The 22019-nt window shown below is 40.9% G+C and overlaps 2 protein-coding genes across 2 annotated transcripts in view; one reads left to right on the forward strand and one right to left on the reverse strand.

The window, feature by feature from the left end:
• nt5dc1 (5'-nucleotidase domain containing 1) overlaps positions 1 to 22019 on the forward strand; it is a 66670-nt gene that overhangs the window by 2963 nt on the left and 41688 nt on the right. The window contains exons 3-6 of the mRNA XM_029425176.1: positions 1696 to 1767; positions 1910 to 2019; positions 2623 to 2702; positions 2794 to 2875. Coding sequence (XP_029281036.1) covers positions 1696 to 1767; positions 1910 to 2019; positions 2623 to 2702; positions 2794 to 2875 — 344 coding nt within the window. The remainder of the gene's footprint in view (positions 1 to 1695; positions 1768 to 1909; positions 2020 to 2622; positions 2703 to 2793; positions 2876 to 22019) is intronic.
• Positions 2964 to 8449, reverse strand: col10a1b (collagen, type X, alpha 1b). Its single transcript, XM_029425175.1, has 2 exons — positions 8326 to 8449; positions 2964 to 5452 (listed from the first exon to the last, which is right to left on the reverse strand). The coding sequence occupies exons 1-2, from the start codon at positions 8441 to 8443 to the stop codon at positions 3597 to 3599; spliced, it is 1974 nt and encodes a 657-aa protein (XP_029281035.1). The 5' UTR covers positions 8444 to 8449; the 3' UTR covers positions 2964 to 3596.

Genomic DNA, 22019 nt, shown 5'->3' on the forward strand with positions numbered 1-22019 from the left:
GTTGAATAGAAGCTGAGAGATCAGTTCATGCATAAGTGGCAACGTGAGCTCAGACGTATCACGTCATGTGATATTTAAGTAGAATTTAAACAAGAGCTTAAATTGGAAAAGTATTTGTTATATAAAAATCCAAAGTACAGACATTATTTGTAACTTTAAAAGTAAACATAAGTGAGCAGAATTCCTCAGGATCTACCTGAGGAATTCTGCTGTTTACTTTAAAGTTACAAATAATAAGTTACAAATAATAATATAAAGGTTGTTTAGAAACCTGAAAAGGATCATATTTAGTTTGAATCTATGTTTAAATTTACATTACAATCAGACAAAGGTGTTTGTAATCGAGGTGCCTTATTGAAGACTTTCATTCCTTTGTTTAAGTTACATGTGTTGTACTTTAGCCATGCTGTGTGCCATTGTTTTGTTATTATTGTATATTCTGTTTGTGCTCCATACCATGTGATAATGGTCCTGAACCACACAAATAAACAAAAAATTAGAAATAATAAGAATACAATAAGGGTTAAAGGGCTAACAAAAAGTCAAATAGCATTTTTGGTCAAATTCAGTTTTATGGAAGGGATTAGTTCAGTCTGATTCAGTGGGTTTAATACACAAAAGGCTCTTCTTTTACAGAGTAAAGGTGAAATGTTACACTTGAGGTTTATGTTTGCATCAGATTTATTGGGATTATTATATTCTGCCCAATAGTGGATTTTGGAGGCCGGTATGATCTAAATATTTGGGAGATTATAATGATAATAATCCATTTTTAACATAAGTACATATCATTAACAAACTATTTTGATACAAATCCTTTCAATTATTTCTTTTTTAAATCCTTTTTTTTAAATGTAATTCTTGTTAATTATTGGCCAACATATACAACAATACTGATATATCTGCAATGAGTTAAACCAGTCTGATTTATCTGTATAACAGTAGTGATTATTATCATAAATCAATGATTATATATAACACTTATAATAAAGAGTAGAATATTATATGCTAATCAAGAAAGCTTAAGAGTAGGGAATTGCCCCTCCAAAATAAGCCCATATATGTGTATTTAGGAGACAACAACAAGCAATGGATTTAAACCCTTCTCCAAAATCATAGTTAATCCTTATCTATTCAAGTCACACACAGGCTCCACACGCCCAACTTTTTGTCTTGTCTGTGTGTTTCTAGTAATATTCTGCTTGTCTCTAAATGTGGATGCGTTGGTGTGCTTACTTTAGTTAAACCATCTCTCGTGCTAAGCTTAGCTGAACACATTCAGGACCTTTATGGTCCAATGGTTCCCAACCCCTTTGGCTTGTAACCCTTTAAAATGAAGGAATGTCAACCTGTGACCCTTCCCTGCCACAGGTTATGTTTTTTGTGAGGACCTGAGTTGTGAGAAGTTAAACCAAAGAATACTTTTTCATCTCAGATTGTTTCATATGAAGCATTTAAAAGTCAAACAGAGGAAGGTATCAAGTATTTATAACAAAAGAGAAACACATTTGATAATTTAGTGTCACTAGACTCCTGCTGGGACCTTTGTTGCATGTACTTTGAGTTAAAATGTGTCTGTAACGGTTCAGCAAGCAAATCTCTGTCGTCTGGAATGGTCGGCACTGAGTTGTCCATGCTGGGTACAGGACAGGAGTGATGTATACTGTATTTCTAACATGCTGAATTTGTGTCCAGTTTCAAAGGACTAGTAGTGGATCTGGAAGATGGAAACCTTGTGAAGCTAGCTGAAGATGGAACTGTCTTGAGGTATGCTTTTGGTGCATGAAATGTATTTCATCTGACTCTCAAAACCTCTCCTCCGCTCTTTTGTCAAAGTTGTCATTGCTTTCACTGACCTTTTAAAGTGGGATACATAAATATCTAAAAGTTTTATTCCTTGCTTGATTAGAGCGACACATGGAACCAATGACCTCAGCACCGAAGACATCATCAAACATTATGGTCCAAAGAGGGAGTGGATGCACTTCAATAGCCTCAATACCTCCTTCACAAGATCTGGTATGATGTTTGTGTCCTTCTTTATTACCTAATAGCTGTATGCTGTTGGCTCTTGAAGGAAGAGTTCAGATGTCAGTGTATTAGCTACAGTAGGTGGTGGTCGACATGTCAGCAGTTTGGAGAAACAGACAGTAGTACAGGAAGGGAGCAAAGCAATGCACTTTTGTGGACGACGGCAGCAGCAAAACATAAATTAGCCACCTAAAAATTCAATATCAGTTTAAGTACATTATATTTAGAATATTTTCACTGCTTTGCCTTGTTGTCGGACAGCCCTTTTCAACGGTTAACTTAAGCCATTATCTATGCTCTCTTCAAAGTCACCAGACTCCATTGACAAAAAAAGTAATTTCCAAACTAACCAGAGTCAAACAATACCAGAAACCTTTTGGGTTAGAATATGTTTCGCTGTTTCCCCTGTCCACAGCAGTACATTGGTTTGCTCCCTGCCCATACTCGTCTCTCCTAACTAGGCGAGTGCCGACCGCCATCTACTGTAGCGAATACACTGACTATGGATAGTTACCTAAAAAAGAAACAATTTCCCTTTTTTTCACATCACCTGTCACTAGATTCCATCGACTTTTGTTTTGGTCTTTGCAGCAAAATACTATTTCTATGACAACTACTTTGATCTACCTGGGGCTCTCCTCTGTGGAAGAGTTGTGGACATGTTGCATAAGGTAATATTTCATAATGTATGCTTTCAAATGAATGGTTGAGAATTTATGTGGAAAAACCTATTCAATTGTAACTTCATGTTTTTGTGAACAGCGAGGAAATGAGGTGAATTCCGACTTTTGGAAAGATATGGTTGCTGCCATCGACCACAATTACAAAACATCTGCATTCAAAGGTATGCCTTTTTATTCCAAAGCGGCACACATTTTAGTTTATTGCTTATTTATGATGTCTTGTCAAGGACCTATACAGTAAATAAGAAAAACAACATACACAATACAAAGGATACATTTTTCTTTTTCAAACTAGAACTTTTATTCTGTGTTTTGGTTGGTAAGTGGTACATAACTTAACACATCCAATGGGACATTGTTGGTTTGGAAGAAAAAAAATGCAGTTTGAATTTCTCATTCTGTGTTGTTTTGCTGATCACAGTGCTTGTGAGAATGTGCTGATCTAGTAACATGTAGTACAACAGTTTTGTGTGTCTCTAATATTTATATTACAGGAAAAGTCTTAAACAACAGATATTAATAAAAACAAACACAAAAAAAGACATGCTGTAAATGTTACAGGCAGTTGTAAAGCACCACTTCAGATATCTTCCAATATTGTTTCATGTTTCTAAAAATTGCAAAGTCACAGACATGGTGAACTGGGGAAAGGAATCAATTCAAACCTTATTTTTAAAGATTTTACTCAGCAATAATTGTCGTTAAATGTTTTAGCAAATACATTTTGTATTGTAAATATTTGAATAAGGCAATGAAACTCTAAAATTACAACCATATATTTTTTTTAATCTACAATCTTAATTTGCAAATGTATAAACTAATCTGTTTCTCTGAGTAGTTTAATGTTTTGTAAGGTTTTGAGATTTATTTGGATTTGTGAAATCACGTTGAGGCAATCAAAAACCCAGAGAAAGAGCAGTGAACATTATCTGCTGCAAATATGCCATTACTCTCCTCATCAGGGACCTGGACATAGACTCTGTCACCGGCATGCAGCATAAGTACAGTACTGCCTGACATCTGATCCAGGAAACCTTTGTTGTACTCATCATAGGTGAAAATAACTGGATCCTCGTTTTTGTAGAGGGCCACCAATGCATTGGCACCATTGACATGCATATGATAGCTGAAATAGTAGAGGCCTGGAATCTGGCAGGTAAACACACCACTTTGATCGTCATAATGGTTTTCCCCATTGTACAGAACCTGGTCAAACTGAATAGGGGATGCAGCTGGAGGGTAGGCTCTGGTTAGCACAGCACTGAAGGCAGACATTGGGGCCTTCATCATCTCATGAGACATCACAACCTCATGGGACTTGATTGGCATACTCTTCTCATGGTGGTATGCCATCTCTCCTGGTGGGCCAGGTTGACCAGGAGCACCGGCAGGGCCTGGGTGACCATCTTGACCTCTGAAACCTTGAATTCCAGGTGGACCCTGAGGACCAGAAATTCCCTTAGCTGTCATGCCAGCTGGGCCAGGTGGGCCTGGAAGACCTGGATGACCCTTAAGTCCAGGGAGACCTGATGGACCGGAGGGCCCAACTGGTCCCATAGATCCTGGCCTTCCATTCTCACCACTTTTTCCTGGTCCTCCTGAGGGGCCTGTGTGTCCTTTGGGTCCTGGTCCACCATTTCCACCTGAGACCCCTGGGGCACCACTATGGCCTTGTGTTCCCTTTTGACCCTGAGGACCATTATGCCCTGGAATTCCTGAAGGACCTACTGCTCCGGGGGAACCTGGTTTTCCAGTGAATCCCTGAGCTCCCTGTTCACCCTTGGTTCCTCTTGGGCCTGGTGCACCTACCATACCAATGTCTCCTTTGGGTCCCTGTGGGCCTCCCTCTCCCTGGAATCCTCTTGCACCTTGTGGACCAGCTGGGCCAATAGGACCGGAAGCACCTGGCTGACCAGTAAAACCAGTTGGGCCTGGCTCTCCTTTCTGACCAGTGGTTCCTGGAGTACCGGGGGATCCTCTGCTACCTGGTATTCCAGATTCACCCGTTTTGCCAACACCTGGCATGCCAGGGGAGCCTGGCTGACCAGCTGGACCCTGTGGACCTTTAGAACCCATAGGTCCAGTCATACCTGGGGTACCATTCTGACCTGGTTTCCCTGATGCTCCTGTACCTGGAGCCCCGGTGTGACCCTTTGGTCCTTGCATACCATTTGGCCCGGTAGCACCATCTCTTCCTGGTGTGCCACTCTTGCCAGGTTCTCCAGGATAGCCACTGGCACCAGGTGCACCAACTCCAGATTTGCCAGGCATTCCAGATGGGCCCATTGGTCCAACTGTGCCTGGTTGTCCTTGAACCCCAGGAACTCCAATGCCTCGCTCTCCTTTGAGGCCAGGAATGCCAGGAATACCAGGATGTCCCTTCAAACCAGACTCTCCTCTATGACCCATTGACCCAGGGATGCCAGATGGTCCAGGTTTTCCAACGGAAGAAATTCCAGCAGGTCCAGGTGTTCCATGTGGACCAGGTGAACCTCTACCACCCATTGGTCCAGGTGGGCCAGATTCACCTTTCTCACCAGGGAGGCCAGCGCTACCTGGTTTTCCATGACCACCTGAGGCACCGGGTTTACCTGCTTGAGAGTAGCCAGGGGGTCCGGGAGGTCCAGCTGGGCCTTGTGGTCCAGTATGTCCTGTACCACTGTTTCCAGCAGGTCCAGGTGGTCCCATTGGTCCTGGCTCACCTGGAGAACCTGCAGGACCTGGTTGGCCTGTAACGGCTAGACAACACATAAATACAGACATGTAAGTATTTCAGTAATATGATCCAAACATCCTAATGCCCCGGGTATCTGTCTGTGATCAATTTGGTTTAGTTTGATGTTTATAATTGGATTTAGTAAACTGTTAATCTGTCCATGGGCTTTAATGTAAAAAAAGAAAGAATATTTCACAGTATTCCACATGTTGTTGTCGGTGAATATATATATATATATATATATATATATATATATATATATATATATATATATATATATATATATAATATAAATATAATATAATATAAATTAAATATAAATATATATATATATATATATATATATATATATATATATATATATATATATATAATATATATATATATATATTACGTGAGATGCCTTCTTGGTACTTGAATAACCCTAGGTTTGGTATTCTACTCCATAAGACTGCAGGCTGCCTTAAAACACTACTCCCTATTATTGTAGGTTGGGTTGTGGAGACAAAACTCCTTTCCCCAGGATAGTCTTGACAGCACCACTGGTCTGATGTGTTGCTCTCACCAAGCTTATGTCTGCTGCCGTGGGAACCAACACATACCAGCTCCTGTGCATTTTAGTTAAATGTTCCCACACTTTACTGCACCCCTTAATTTCCTGCACTACCCATGGCCTTGAGTGTATATTTAGTGGTCAAATTGTCAACATCACCATGATGGATTTCCTGGCACATACAGTAGAGTTTATGGTCAAGGTCAAATGAGTGCATATTTATGCACTAAAGTGGTGTATAACATCAGGATATATCTTTCTGGAGATTGTTGCTCACGTCTCTGTTTATCACTAAAGTCAATATAAGAATAACCTTACCCTATAAAACCAACGTGGCAGTGAAAACATTGTTTGTTATCTCTCGTTTTTATTTTATTTTTTATTTAGACATTTATTTGATGTTTGATAATAATGAGATGACATAAAATGAGGTGACAGATAGGTTGTGAATAACATGCAACAAAGTTCCCTGGTCGTGTTGGCCTTGTCGCCTTGCTGTTTTCTCTCTTAAATTTTTCATCAGGATTCTACTTGTTACCTTAAACCTGTTTTGCATTAAACATCTCTTTAATTTCTGTTTAAAGTCAAAATGGAAATATTATAGTGTATATAAACTCTCATCTATCAGGGCATGAACTATGCACAAAGAGCATCTCTGATAACATTGCTATCATTGTATTCCTTTATACTCCATAATTCTGGATGCATCACTGCCAAATAATCAAAGAATCAAACCTATAGTGTTGGCCTCTCTTTTGAAATGGTGTTTTGAGAAGAAAGTGCTTTTACAGAGCTGTCATTTTCAAGCCACATAAGGCTGTGCCTGAAACCCCACAGGGATATTTGTGCTAGAAGTGGAAACCCCACAAACTGGACGTGATTCTGGCCACAGTGGCTTTACCACGTATGACCTGTTAACACTGCAAAGTTCTACAATGTTTATATTCAGAGAAGCACTTATATCCATTCTTAATTTGGTTGTCTTAAATAAACTCCCCTGAGTTAGAAGCTACTGTAAATTTACCGTGATTTATTTGTTAGATTGACTCTTTGGTCTTGTGAGAGTGTTTCTCTGCAGTCTGTTGTATTATTTCTTTATTATTATGTGGCATTTTGTTAGGGCGTGCCTGCAACGTGGTTACATCTGTTTAGGAGATTTGTCAAATTTGTGCTCTTATTGTCAACTTTCTATCCTATTTTTATGTTAAGGCACACAGTCAAACCACATCAGAACATCTTCACAAACAAAACTAGAGGAATACATTCTCAAGTGTCCAAAGCACAATTTGAATCATTGTTTAGTTGGGATCTAAAATATAGTGTTATGCATCAGCTTGGCAGTTACATCATGACCACTGCTATGGTTTTTTGATGACACATGCAGATGTGACTGTTTCTTTCTTTAATCTTTATTTATATGGAGCATAATTGCTCTTTTACAGCTATACCCCACCTCACAGCTATATACAGTTCTATTCATTCACAGCAGTTCAGCCAGTTCAACCACAGCCTTCTGCTCTCAGCCAATGAGACGTTGTGCTGGATGTGTGCACCTTGATGACAGTTAATGGAGGAGGGTGGTGTTATGGCAGCCTCATTAACTGATGTGTATGAGCCAACAGTTTGTGAGGTTGCACAAGAGAGGATCTTACTGAAAGGTCAGAGTAGTGGTGATGATCATGATGATTAGCAAAATGAATCAAGAAATGTGTTTTATTTTCAGGTTATTTAACTGATGTAGCAAGTTGCCATATTTCCAGGGTTCACAAAGGTTATCATGATGTATCAGTGGTTGTGGCCTAATTGGATTTTGCCAGTGGGTTATTGTAAGTCATTCCAGAAGGACTGTATCATATGACCTGTTTTTTCAAAAAGTGCTGTTATATGCAATTGTAGGCTTTAACTTTATATTTAATTTGTGGATTGCTTTTAAATGTCTTTGGTGGATGCACTGCTGCCTTGCTTTTCAGCAGCACAAGTTATAATGAAAAGTCTGAAAGCATTCGGTCTCTCCATTTCACCCCAAGTGTCACTTGAAGTGTCTTCTGGTGCTATTGTGCAGTTTAATTTGTTTAGATTTGTTTTAATGGAGCTGGTACAGTCTGTAAGCACTTTTACTGTGCAGCCTGCACAGATTTGAAATTAACGATGGGCTTGGCTGGAGATTAATATTATACCAGAAGTAGATTCTATTTCTGCTTAATTCGCTGAGTTTAATTTAAAGTCTCTGTATTTGTGGTAATTAAAGCATTTCTCCTTAACACTACATTGTCATGATTGTTATTATAGTAAAGATGCTTTCTCCTGAACAACCCTGGCAAGAAAAGACATATCTGACTCACTTTGACTCTTGACGGGGTAGGGAGTCTTGCTCACTTTTGGCACATGGTAGTATCTCTCAGGAGTCGCCTCAGCCAAAGCTAGGAGGACGAGGAGAACGCTTGTCACCCTCAGGTCCATCTTGGGAAGCTAAACCTGAAAAGACAAAATCCATTTATTAGAAGAAGCATTGTTGTTCTCTTTGTATCTAATGACAATCAGCAACCAAAAGGATGTAAGATAACCTCAGAGTGGCTGGGCACCTGTGCTCCTGCACTTCACTGACACTCTTGACAGTGAAAGTGAAGTGCAGTGTGGTTGGTGCATGAGTAAATCTGACAGAATGTGATAGCTTCAAATAAATGTCAGAATCTTTCATTTCTAAATTGACCAGATCATACTTTTCTATCAGTTTTGGGCTCCCAAAGTGAGCAGCATTTATGAAAAATATCCACTTTTAACATCTCTGACTAAATATTTTATTTTGTCAACTTCATCACAGGCACAAAATCTCTCCCAGTGTAAAGCCAGCCACAGCACATGGCTCATTACATTTGTAATGCTCTCAGCGCAGCAGCAGTGACCCTCCCCTTCAGTGAGAGCCAGTCTGCAGTTGGGAATCCCACATGCACTAACCTGAAATCAGAAAGAAAGCTTCCTTACCGGGAAGGTGTATGCTCCAGAGAAACAGCGGGGGGGAGGTCAGGAGGATGCTGTCCCGGCACTGCGCTGTTATATCCTTAGTTGTGGAGTCTGTCTGTCTGAGCGGCAGCTGCTTCTTCCCAGGGCACCGGGCTCAAGGTATTTATACTGAGCAGCTCTCCAGCATCAGGGATGATCTACCTCATGTGGAAGGCCCTCCCTGCTCTGATGTCATCTTTAATAATGGGTGCCATGTCTTGAGAGGAGGACCGTCACTCTGAAGGGACAGGCCTCCCGCTCCTCCCTGACTCTCCCTCTTTCTGTCTGCGCGGAGAAGCAGCAAGGGGATTCTTGTCGAATTCACATTTTCATAAGTTGTTTTCTTGATTTATCTCAGTTTGGTGATCAGCATTTAACTTTGTGGCACGCAGTGGTACAGATCTTAAAGTGACCATCCGTTATTCAGTCATAAATGCACATTAACCACTGTGTTTGCACTTTTTTACAGATGAGTCAGGAGTGAGTCCCTGTCTGTCTTAATGTCCTTTTTTAGCCTGGATTTTCATTTTTAACTGCACAAACACAGATATTTATTGCTAAAAACATCATGTTATTGACTAAGTTGTTGTGACGGTGGGGGGTTTCTGGAAAAGTAAAGACTGCAAGTCTGACAATATGTTCCTGCAGTCTCAAGACTCTATATTGGTTGGATGTGGTAGACTATACGTAGCCGACTGTCTTTCTGTCGGTTTTGGTTCAATCGAAAATGACAGCCAGTTTTTGATGGACGCTGGAAAGTTATGGGAACTCTTTTTGATCTGAAAGATTCTGGGTTTGACAGACAGCAGTCAGTGTTCACTAATGTATATACATTAAACAAACCACCGGCTTGATTTGGGTTTATTTCTGTAGATCCTCTGTGTGTTTTACAAGCTGGTGTGTGGTTTGCTGCAGGGATCCACAGTGCAGCTTTAAGACACCAGGAGGCAGAAGTGAGGTGTTGTTCTAAGTTGCTACCTGCTTCATCCTCTGAGGAGCCTCTACAGTTCACATTCACTGAGCTGCAACAGTACTGTGTTTACATGGAACAGAGACTCTGTGGCATTAAGAGATTGATATCAGTATGTAATGTCATTCAGTAAAATCATATCATGATCATACTGTGTCCAAACTTTCTCTAAATCTTCATGGGCAGGTCTATACTTCAATGTATTACTACTTGATGCCTAATTCTGATACATCTCAGTAATAAACATACTGGCTTATTTAAAGTACGTACCAATTTATTGGTTGGATTGTAGTCTACATTCATGATTAAGAACAAAAACAAATAATGTGAAATGAAACCTGAGAGGCATTAAAGTTACTCCGTGCAGCTTTTTGTGAACACAGTCATTTCTGTTAAAAATCAGTTTTGCACCAAAATACAGTGTGTGTATCATTTAGGCATGTCAAAGTGTTACAGTTTTACTTCCTCATAAAGCATTGGCAGAGATAATTGTTTTCAGAATTTGGAGCCTGCAGTGTTGACGTCCATGGTTCCTTGCTAGCAGTCTTCTTCTTCCTTGCCTTTTGTTTGCGCATTGCTGCGTTTCTTGGCACGTCGTTTCCACAGCCAACTGCCGATGAGAGGAGTAGCATGAAACCACCGGCAGGACTGTGTCTTCACCCACACGCGCGTGTACTTAACCTTAGCCAGGTGATTAGCTTAGATTAGCTCAAAGACTGGAAGAAGGGGGAAACCGTCAGGAGCAGTGACTTCCTGCAATCTCTGCTGATCGCCTGCCAGTAGAGCTAGAAATTCACCAAGTTTTGTAGAAACAATGAATAACATTTTTTAAATGAAAATCTACCTATAAAATATGAAGCTTCTACATTTTTATTACAGATCATCTTGTTTTAAGATGAGATGAAATCAACACAAGAAGGAGCAACAAGACAAATAGTGTGGGATCAAATGTCGTTTTTTACATTGCAATTAAATGTAACATGGTGATCTTCATCAACCTTACAACCATCCTGATTGGTCAAGCCATTGTGTAATATATCTCTGGGTTTGGTAAGGCCTTCCTTTCCTTTGCCCGTATCATTTAAACTGCCAGCAAAGACCACAGATGAGCGCTCAGTGAGCCACGGGCATCTTTGGGTAAACTCTTAGAATTAAATGACAGAGTAGTGTGGGGGTGGAGTCAACATTTAACAACTTTCTAAGCTGAAGATATGCCACTGCATCTCATCATGAAAGTGGCTGTGACCGCAGTGAGGCAGGGCTGCCTTTTTATTTCATTTGGATCTTTTTGTTTTTGGTGTGTCAGAATTAATGCCTCCCTATCTAAATCTGGCCACTGTGAGGTTTAATGTAAACGACTACTTAGATTTCTGGGTTAGCAAAAGGCATTCACAGTACATAAACATGTAATTAGGATGGGAGATGCACTGTATGGAAAGCAGTAGAGACAGAGCGTAGAATGATATTTAGTTCTCCCCTGACAGCAGGCTGGGTGGTATTTCTGGAAGGGTCTGTAACCATTGTTTTGCCCCTCCAAACATCTTAATGTGTTGCTGCTGATGCACTCCAGACGTGTCTTAATGCTCCTTCAGTGGATTTAATTAACTCTGCTGATGACAGCGGTTGTCCCCAAGCATGCTCTGCCTCCATGTTCCACATTATCCTAAAACAAGTCACATTTGTGTGTCGAAATAATTCTGATGAAATGTGTTTTGCACCTTGGTCATCCATGGAGAGAAGATCAAACGTGACCTTTTAGTTTCTGCTGTACACGATGTTTTTCTGAACAAATGAGTCATCCATCCATCGTCTACCGCTTATCCAGGGTCGGGTCGCGGGGGCAGCAGCTCCAGTAAGGAACCCCAATCTTCCCTTCTTCGGGCCATATCCTTCAGTTCTGACTGGGGGATCCCGAGGCGTTCCAAGGCCAGTGAGGAAATATAATCTCTCCACCGAGTCCTGGGTCTTCCCCAGGGTCTCCTCCCAGCTGGACGTGCCTGGAACACCTCTCTAGGGAGGCGCCCAGGTGGCATCCTTACTAGATGCCCGAACCACCTCAACTGGCTTCTTTCAACGTAAAGGAGCGGTGGCTCTACTCCGAGTCTCTCACGGATGGCTGAGCTTCTCACCCTATCTCTAAAGGAGACCCCAGCCACCCGTCTGAGAAAACCCATTTCAGCGGCTTGTACCCTTGATCTCGTTCTTTCGGTCATGACTCAGCCTTCATGACCATAGGTGAGGGTAGGAATGAAGATCGACCGGTAGATTGAGAGCTTTGCCTTCTGGCTCAGCTCTCTTTTCGTCACAACGGTGCGGTAAAGTGACTGTAATACCGCCCCCGCTGCTCCGATTCTCCGGCCAATCTCTCGCTCCATCGTCCCCTCACTCGCGAACAAGACCCCGAGGCACTTGAACTTCTTCACTTGGGGTAAGGGCCGGAGTAGGCAATCCACCGGTTTCCTGCTGAGAGCCACGGCCTCAGATTTTGAGGTGCTGATCCTCATCCCAACCGATCCAGTGACTGTTGAAGGTCATAGACCGATGATGCCATAAGGAGCACATCATCTGCAAAGAGCAGCGGTGAGATCCTCAGGCCACCGAACTGCAACCCCTCTCCTCCACGACTACACCTCGATATCCTGTCCTTGAAAATCACGAACAGGATTGGTGATAAACCGCAGCCCTGGCGGAGGCCAACATTCACTGTCATCCGACTTATTGCCGAGTATCCGGACACAACTCTCGCTTTGGGCGTACAGGGATTAGATGGCCCTCAGAAGTGACCACCTCACCCCATACTCCCGCAGCACCTCCCACAGTATCACAGTGGCTTTGCCACTGTGGAGTTGTTTGACTACCTCAGTGACTTCCGTCAGGGAAATTGACGATGATCCTCCATCAGCTTCCAGCTCTGCCTCTACGATAGAGGGCATGTTAGTCGGATTCAGGAGTTCCTCAAAGTGCTCCTTCCACCGCCCGATAACCTTCTCAGTCAAAGTCAGCAGGGTCTCACCCTTGCTGTACACAGTTTTGATAGTTCCCCGCTTCCCCCTCCTGAGGTGCCGGATGGTTTTCCAGAAACACCTTGGTGCCGACCGAAAGTCCTTCTCCATGGCTTCTCCGAACTTCTCCCACACCCGCTGCTTTGCCTCTGACACGGCAGAGGCTGCCGCCCTTCTAGTCCTTCGGTACCCTGCAACTGTTTCCAGAGTCCTCCCAGATAACATAACCCGGAAGGACTCCTTCTTCAGTCGGACGGCTTCCCTGACCACCGGGGTCCACCACGGTGTTCGAGGGTTACCGCCCCTTGAGGCACCTAAGACCTTGAGACCATTTTGTTTTTCTTTGAGTGGGGCTGGCAGTTTGATTGTTTGACTTTTGATTCTTTGGTACCTGAGTTTTGATACTGTACCAAGACCAAAACAATACTTTTTTCAATACCTCACTTTGAGAATTATTTATTCATTAGCAAAAGAGGCTAAACTTGACAAATTCTAAATCTAGATCCCAACAGATACTGGATTTTTAAGGGCAGATACAGATTTGACTATTTGAGACTTAAAATAATAGTGATTTATCAGAACTATACTAAGTTTTTCAACACCTGAGGGATGTAAGTATAATATTCACACTCTTTTAGCTCTTTTTTGGCCATCTATTGCAAATAATATCTGCTAAATATTCCACTATATTCACGTGCTAGTCACTAACTTTGTCTGCTGGTTGTTGCTGGGTCGTGTACAGTGAGCTCATCAGAGCATTGTGACTGGAAACAGCTGCCTCCTGCATTTGGAAACTAGATTGATGAGAGTGCTGAGACTGAATCAAAACAATTAGCTGAAAGATCCTAAAAAGCACTGTGTAGCTGAGGGGAACAAAAGAGTTGATGATGATCTGTGTTTTTTCACTACGAGCATAACCTTTGACTTTACAATACTGCAACTTCAACTTTGGTTACTAAAGACAATTAGCTAAAGTAATATCGGAGGCTAATAACATCCATTCCAATTCATCAGTCTCTAGTTAAATGTTGTGTAAACACAAACAACAGTACAATAACTTACGAAACAAAAGACAATATATTTTGGTTGTTAAAATGTTTTGAGGTTTCATACTTTGCACAATCCTAATTTGACCCAAGAGTCAAGTTTGTGTCTCCTATATGACTCCTGGTCATCCTGCTGCCTGCTCGGACACAAGTGAAAAAGGACCTTTCATAGATCCTTTTCTGTCTTAAACAGTATTGTGTACTGTACATACCATTTTGTACATACTCACATGTTGCAAACAGCAACTTTTCTGTGCTTTAATACAATATTCGTCCCTGTGACGATTTCATAGGTCAACATTAACACAATTCTTATTGTAAAACAAAATATAGGAATCCATACATGAATTGTTCCTATGTGCAAACATATAAAAGGAAACCCCTGAATGACTTACAGTGTCTTAGTAGCTTCGTGGTCTAAGAAGCACATTGTTCCAATATCACTGTTTTGTTTCTGACAGGGATGTAGAATACATATTTTCTTACCTGCATTTTTTATGGCTTGCTTTGTATTTTGCCGTTTCTGACTGTGTTTGTCTCTATTTGGTCCCAGACATTTGAGGATGCTGTGGTGCCTGAGAGAAGGGAGAAAGTAATTGCAGGTTGATGCATTGGTATGCCAGCAGGAAAGAGTGGAAAGTAGGAGCTAAAGATAGAGTGTTTGAGCTGGGAAGTGAGGGCGGTTCAGATTTAACGTTTTAATATCCAAATGCCACTAAGAGGCACTTGGAGCTTTATGAATGGAAGGACTCAAGCTGGACCTCCTGGCTGAGTGTTGGCTGCAATTAGAGAGACCCAAAGACAAAAAACAGGGTGGGAAGTTTGACCAACCTGAGGCTAACTGTAATTCAGAATAGCAACCAATGGCCTTCACTGCATCCTTCTGGATTTTCTTTTTTTTCATATTGACATTCATAAATGTTGCCAAAGTCATTATGAAATGGAAAGGTTGGTCTCATGAGAAAGAGGAATTAAAGCCAGAGACAGGGAATTTTATGGTTACCAAATCACACAATTACCAGATTTTTCTCTCATTTTAGGATTTATTTTTAGGAGCAGGTTACTTTAAATCCAGTTATCTTAATCAAATCTGAATAAGTGCTATAATGACCAGTACTTTTCATTTTTCTGTACCTCCCACACCAGCTCATAGCCAGCAGCTTTTACAGGCCTGGTGTTGCAATCTGTTTATCCAGCAGCTGAAGAAGATCTCTCACAAGTTCTCACATTGTGGTCTTTGACACATTGTGAAATGTTGCACATATATTCCGGGTGAACAGTGTGAATGCCCAACACTGACAAACAAATACAAACTTTATACTTTTCCTTGAATCTTCAATCGGTAGGATAAAACTGAAACATTGTTAGTTTTACTGAGCTGATGAAACTTTTGTCACAGTAGCTAAAGCATTTTAGCTGGCAAGCTAACACTAACAAAGTTAGCTAGCTTACAGAATTTAGACGTTTTAAATTTGTTTATTTGTTATTATGAGAAAAGATTAACATTAAGTTACATTAAATCACACAACACATGTACAAAATGTCAAGAACACAAAACGATCTATAGCGCATGGCCTAAAGTGCATGGCGAGAGCATTTAGAGCGTGTCCAACTGGGCAAAGGGGTTGTATTTAGTCTCTTAAATATTCATGGGTGCGTTTTGTGCATAACATGAATTAAACCAATCAGAGTCATTTTACATTCCATTTAAAAGCCAGGTGTCATTTGTTGCTAATTAAATGGCGGATTCGGCCCCAATCTCCTGCCCCATCAACAACTTCTCTGACTGCATATGAGTAAATGTACAGATAACTTATTTGACTGTAATGCCTGTCCAAATCGCTTTCTGCTGCCTCAAAATAGCAATGCACCAACAATGCAATGCCTGACCACACTGAATTTTCAAACCAATTTGAGATCATGGGCGGATGTACATTTTGTACTTACAAAACATTTAACATTTACTGTCCGCCATTTTATGTGTGCTGGCCGTGAAAATGACAACTGCGTCAGACTAAAACTAGAAATGACAGTTGCTCTGTGCGCCGCTTTGTGCCGGACATAAGATAGGGCCATTAGACTTATTTCCATTTTGGTCCTTGATGAAGACAACAGACATTAATTTGATGCAGAAGATAAAGTTATAAAGATAGAAGCTCGGGCAGTGTCCAAAATCACTACACACATTTACTGTCCGCCATTTTATTTGAAGTTCTGAATTCAGAGCGTGTCAATGTATCCACTATGTGGTGCCCTCACAATTCCATAATGGAATGAAAAAAGTAGTGTCCATGTACACTACAAAGTGACACTACAGCAGTATACAATACAGTGTTTAGAAGATCAACATTACCTGCACTGGCTCATGTAGTTTTTTAATGCTGAATGAATTTCTTATAAATTAATGTTAGATGCATCTGCTGTAAGTACCGAGCTGAACAGGCTGGTGGACAGTGGCTTTAACTGCTACTATAAAGTGCTGCTGGGATGGCGTGTTTGAGTCCAACCCCTGAAGTTAGCATCGCACTGGTTCCCTTGACAAAAAGTATATAGGATTTTTCCATTGGATTTTGGATTATTGAACAAACATTTTATGATACTTCCACGTTTTGTTCTGTAGGATAATCTTCACAAAAGTACTGCACTTTTATGATTTTTTTAAGGGTAAATGCAATCGCAAGAAGTAAAAAGCTAATGTCAGGGTACAAACAAACTGCACCACGGTGGCATGACTCGTGTCACCACCACTAAGCTAAAGGCGGACTCATGTTCGGAGTGATGACATTTAGTAGTCTCATTTAACCACTTATTAGCAACCGCCAATTTTAAGACTCATACAAGCTTCAGATATTCACGAGTGGGAACAAAACTTTAAAATCTCTTAAGCTGGTGAACATATTTCAGGCTTCTAACTAAAAACCCATTGAAAAAAAACATTGACTTTGAGACCGGTACCGGGACCGAGACTTTGGGAACCGGAAGGGCTAAAATGCTAACTCATTTCCAGGTTTCAGGACTCATTCCTACACACACACACACACACGCACACGCACACGCGCGAAAAATAGGACAGAGAAGCGAATAAAAGACTAACATTTGTTTCTTTCCAAGCAGGCTGAACCGATACTAAAAGGAGACGTTAAAGCACTTCAGTCCACTGATCAGAGAGAATCCACAGGACATCCTGCACAAACCCGGCGTTTTTAAACAGTAAACTAGTGTCAATAGTGATCGCGTTTTCTTTTTTTCACTCAACCGAGATTTAGAAAACAAATGGTAGTCAGCAAAACTGTGACGTACATTACGCCTTACAATTGACAGTGTAGACATTCCTCTGTTTGGCTGCCAATGAAAGGATTCAGCAAATCCGCATTTACACGGAAGACTGTGTGTGTACAGTGAGTATGAAGTCAGCAGTAATATAGCCGTGCACAGTTCATTTGTCGTTGGAACAAATGCTACAACTCCTCACGACCACCTGCTGGCCTCTGGTTAGCGAACGGCTCAAACTTCAGGTGGGCTGATTTTTAAGATGGACCAGTCTTAGACTCCTGTTGTGTCTGTTGCATCAGACGTTTGTAGTTGACATGGCATGTCCCTCCTCTCATCCCCTTGGTCCTCCAGTGTCTCTGGGTTACTGAGTAACTGTGGAGATGGTGTTAGTGGTGAGAAAAGGTGTTGGAGGCCAAACCCAACATCTTAAACAGCTCCAACGCTATTTTGTTTATGTTTTTTTGGGGGGAGTGCTGGTGTTTACCAAATTACGCAGAGCTCAAAATAATTATGGTGCACAAAGACAAAAATGGAAAGAGGTAGGCTGGCAGCTCCTGCAGGCAACATAGCCACGCATGAAAAGTCTTTACTACTATACTTATTGATATTGAGAAGCTATGAGACACAAAAGTAACATGTGATGGGAGCCAATCTCTGGTGGAGCTGTACTGACCCATCACTGACAATGTTGTTGTTGTTGTTTTCAAATTCCTTTTACATTCCTTTCTCACTCTTCCTTGATTCTGTCGACTGAATTTAAGGTGACATCTCCAGCTGTCCTGTCAGCTCCAGAAAGTTCACTGTTTCCAAACATGTCTCTGAAATCAAATGAACTCTAAATTGGTGAATACAAATGGATCATTAGCCCTGTACCACAAACGTGCACTCCTCATTGAAATCAAGGAAAAATAAATGTAGACAGACTCACAAACTGTACTGCATACAAGTATATCATTCACAATGTAGTGTATGTTTAAATGTGTTGCAAGTGAACTCTTAGAGCTCTCCGAGCAAAAGCATTAACATATGAACCAGGCCTATGTGGTCCACAATGTTCTTCAATGTGTTGAAATCGGCAAAAATAAATACATTTGTTTAAATGTAAATGTTTGTTAATTTTTGTATTGGGACCAATTATTATTTAGAATGAGAAAAAGATTAATCAAAGCAGAATGAACAGACCGCCATATCTTCTTCAGCAACTAACTGTTTCTAACTAAATCAAGGATACAATGTCATGAACTTCACATTTTTTCAAGAAACACAATCTTAAACCTAGTGATTACCTGTTGCCCAGCAATGCTGATGTCTTTTCTGCTCAGAAGTTCTGAGTGTTTGTTCTGCTGTGTGTTTTTTCACCATGTAGACTGAGATACCAATACAATCGCTTCATTCAAGAGCAAGTCGATACTGACGTGATTGACAATGTGGGAAAACAGTGAGAGCTGAGCATTCAGAATTAGGATGCTTCAAACAGACTGTGTGACCGTGTCAGATAGTATCAGCTTAACTCTACATAAACATGCTCCTATGTATCCGGGCAGGCTCCAGGCTCGGTTTAATTTACATTATTGCTTCTTAAAAATATTTTGAGGCAAAGCAAAAACTTTTGGCCTTAATTTACATATGGATACGCTTCAATTTTATTCAATTTGCAATGGCAGTGTAATGACTTGCATTTTAGGTGCATAAGTGTGACCCAAAGCTTCTTTTTGGCTTCAAGTCAGTTTTTCAGTCAGAGTTCTGCTTCTGTAGATATGCATTTAAACGTCTTTGCAAACCTTCACAGAAAAGGGTGCTAATGGTAACTGATGGACTGAAATGACATTTACAGTAAACCCCTGATATGCACAAATGCATAAATAAGTTCAAGAAACACAGTCTCAGATTACTAACCGAGGGCTGTCTGCTCTTCTGCATCCCCTGTGTCCATCTCAGCGCCTCTGACATCTTTGCCCATTTTAGGATTAGCCAGGAGACTGTGGAGTCACTGCCAAGATGGCGACGGCAGGAGCCACATTTAGCTTTACAATAGCAAAGTGGTCCAGATAGAATCTGGGCTTGACAGGGTTTTTTTGTAGAGTCCTTCCTTATCCAAATTGAGGGTCTTTTGATGAATACAATTGACTTGACGTTACACTTATTGTGGCACTAAGGGATCTATTTGGGACTGAATCCTTCTCATAAATTGTCTCACTCGAACCTGTTAGCTGTTGGATGTTTATTTTTAATTAAAGTAGGCTACTACCAATGAACTCAGGTCCTGGCGTTGGAGTATGTACTTTCTGAGGTCTTGTGTTGTGAACCCAGTGCTTATCAGCCCTGGTGGCCTGTGTCTTAAATATACTGGAAACTGTGGATTTTCCTCGCCTTGCTGCTCTCCTAGCTCAGGTCTGCTGTTGTTTTTGTTGGTTTGGATTTTATTTTAGGTGTTGGGCTGGGAAGGATCCCTGAGAACCATTCTTAGTATGGTGGAAAGAATGTGAAAGAAAGTTCAGATGCCTTTGGCTCTTTTTTCCCCTCCAATCTAAAGAAACCCTGCATCCCTCAGTGGAAATGAATAAGGAGCAAGTCACGAATAGCATTTATCTCACGAGCAGTATAAATATCTCTGGTTTGATTTTTACCACAGCTGATGAATAGATAATACAAGTGAACTTAAATGTAGATGTAGCAAAAGCTAGTATACCTATTTTCCATCCATCCATCCATCGTCTACCGCTTATCCAGGGTCGGTTAGGGGGTTAGGGTTAACCCTAACCCTATACCTATTAGAGTGGCTTAAATCAGACTTAATATGTACTCCCAGAATAAATATCCATAGTGCAAAATTAGCTGAGTAAAGTGTTTCTTTATGTTAAGGGTCGTACATCACAGAAAAGGCAGCATCTGGATTTAGATTAGCATCTAAATGGATCTATTTTATCAGCATTGTTGTGAAAAATTTCAAATAGTCCATACGCCCTCTGTAGCTTTTGCCTGCAATCAGTTAAACTGTTTAAAATGGAAAAAACATCAAAGTATGTGTTGTTTATAGGGTTACTTGAGAAAGAACACAGTCAGGCTGTGGAAGAATGACACAAAGCTCAGGCACCGCAGTCTTTCAGCTGTGCTGAGACATGTAAACACAGTCTGAAGGTTTCTGCTCTTCCCAAAATGTAGGCTGCATCTTTCCAAAAGTTACTGCCGGACAGTTTTATGGCCTTGAATCTTACGCTCTTGACACCAACACTGAGTGGTGTAATTTACAGGGCATTGTGTAAATAGAACAAAGATGAACTGGGCAAAAATTAATTGATTAGGAAAAAAGACTAAACAGCAGACACTTTTTTAACAGTAGAACAAAGACAAAAGCTGAAGACTAAGGGTCCAGTATGCTTGAAATGATCTTGTGTGATGTGCCGTCTGACCACATCTAAAGGCATGGCTGTTTGTACCCTTTCTGAATTGCCACAAGTACAACTAACTAGCCTGCTTACTGCCAGTTAGCAAGTCAGCTAGCTTGGCGGAGAATTGTAACTGGCTAGTGCTAGAATGTTACCAGTTACCTAGCCTGTTACCACTGTAGCTCGCTAACTAGCCCCTAAAGTCACTACATCAACAAGCTTCCAGCTAAAAGTACATGCAGTGTGACCAGGCCATTACAAAAAAGTTGAAACTTTCTTCAGTTAATGTGGAGGTCATCATACTACTTCCAATGAAAAGTGATCCCTGCATCATTTAGAGAATAGCTGGTCAATCTCATGGAGGATTTGACTCAATCCTATGTTACATACAGGGGGCTGCCTGCAGAACTGTAATGACCACTGGTTAGGTGCCCTCAGCCAGCCCTCCTCTACACTATAATTATTGGGAGGACATTAAAGCCACATTCTCTTTTGAGAAAGAGAATCAAAACATTGTTTGGGCCATAGCTTTGTGTATGTGTGATAGGGAGTAGTAAAAGGAACATAATTCTATACTAAACATTTATTTCAAACCACTAGATTTGGTTTTGTTATTTTATTGGCAAGTAAAATACTTTTATACTTGTTTTGCAATGTGCACATGTTAAGTTTGAAGTCAGTGAATATCTCCCAGCATAGGTGGAGCAACTGAAGAAAAGTGATGCATAATTTTGTCAGTAAACTAGGGGACAGCCTTGGTGAAGTGACATGTGCATTGGTTTTTATGGTAATCCAGAAAATCCAAAATAAGACGGCTTTAAAGTCAGCAGTTTCATTTCAAACATGGCATTAAGCTGCAAAAATACCAAAATGCTCTCATCAAATCCACCACGTCTCCGACCACTCATTCACCTCAGTGTCCACTGCTAAATTGACTGCTGAAGTTGTTTAGCTCCACATAGAATAATTGTTGTGAGCTTCCTGTCTGATAGCGTGGCTGCTTTCTGGATGCAGTGAAGTCTCCTTTAACTACAGAGCTGTGGTTTGTTGTTTGATTCTCCTCCTGCACACTAAAATCTCATTGCGATTTTGCAGCGTTTTCCCCAAATCTCTGTCTTATAGGCAACCTGCTTTTCCAGAAACAAGCTAGCAGCCAGCCGTGTGCACTGTTATATACCCTTACAGTCCATTATAGAAAGCAGTCACATAGTTTCAAATTCCTTACTATGAAACTTGCATCTCCATGGTGATTCTAGTTTTGTCGCAGTCGATGTTTTTCTGTACATTAAACAAGGTTGTTTTAAATGACCTTATCAAGTAGTGAGCATATACATGTTGCACTCGTGTGTTGACATAGCA

Source organism: Cottoperca gobio, chromosome 24, assembly GCF_900634415.1.
Source record: "Cottoperca gobio chromosome 24, fCotGob3.1, whole genome shotgun sequence".
Taxonomy (NCBI): domain Eukaryota; kingdom Metazoa; phylum Chordata; class Actinopteri; order Perciformes; family Bovichtidae; genus Cottoperca; species Cottoperca gobio.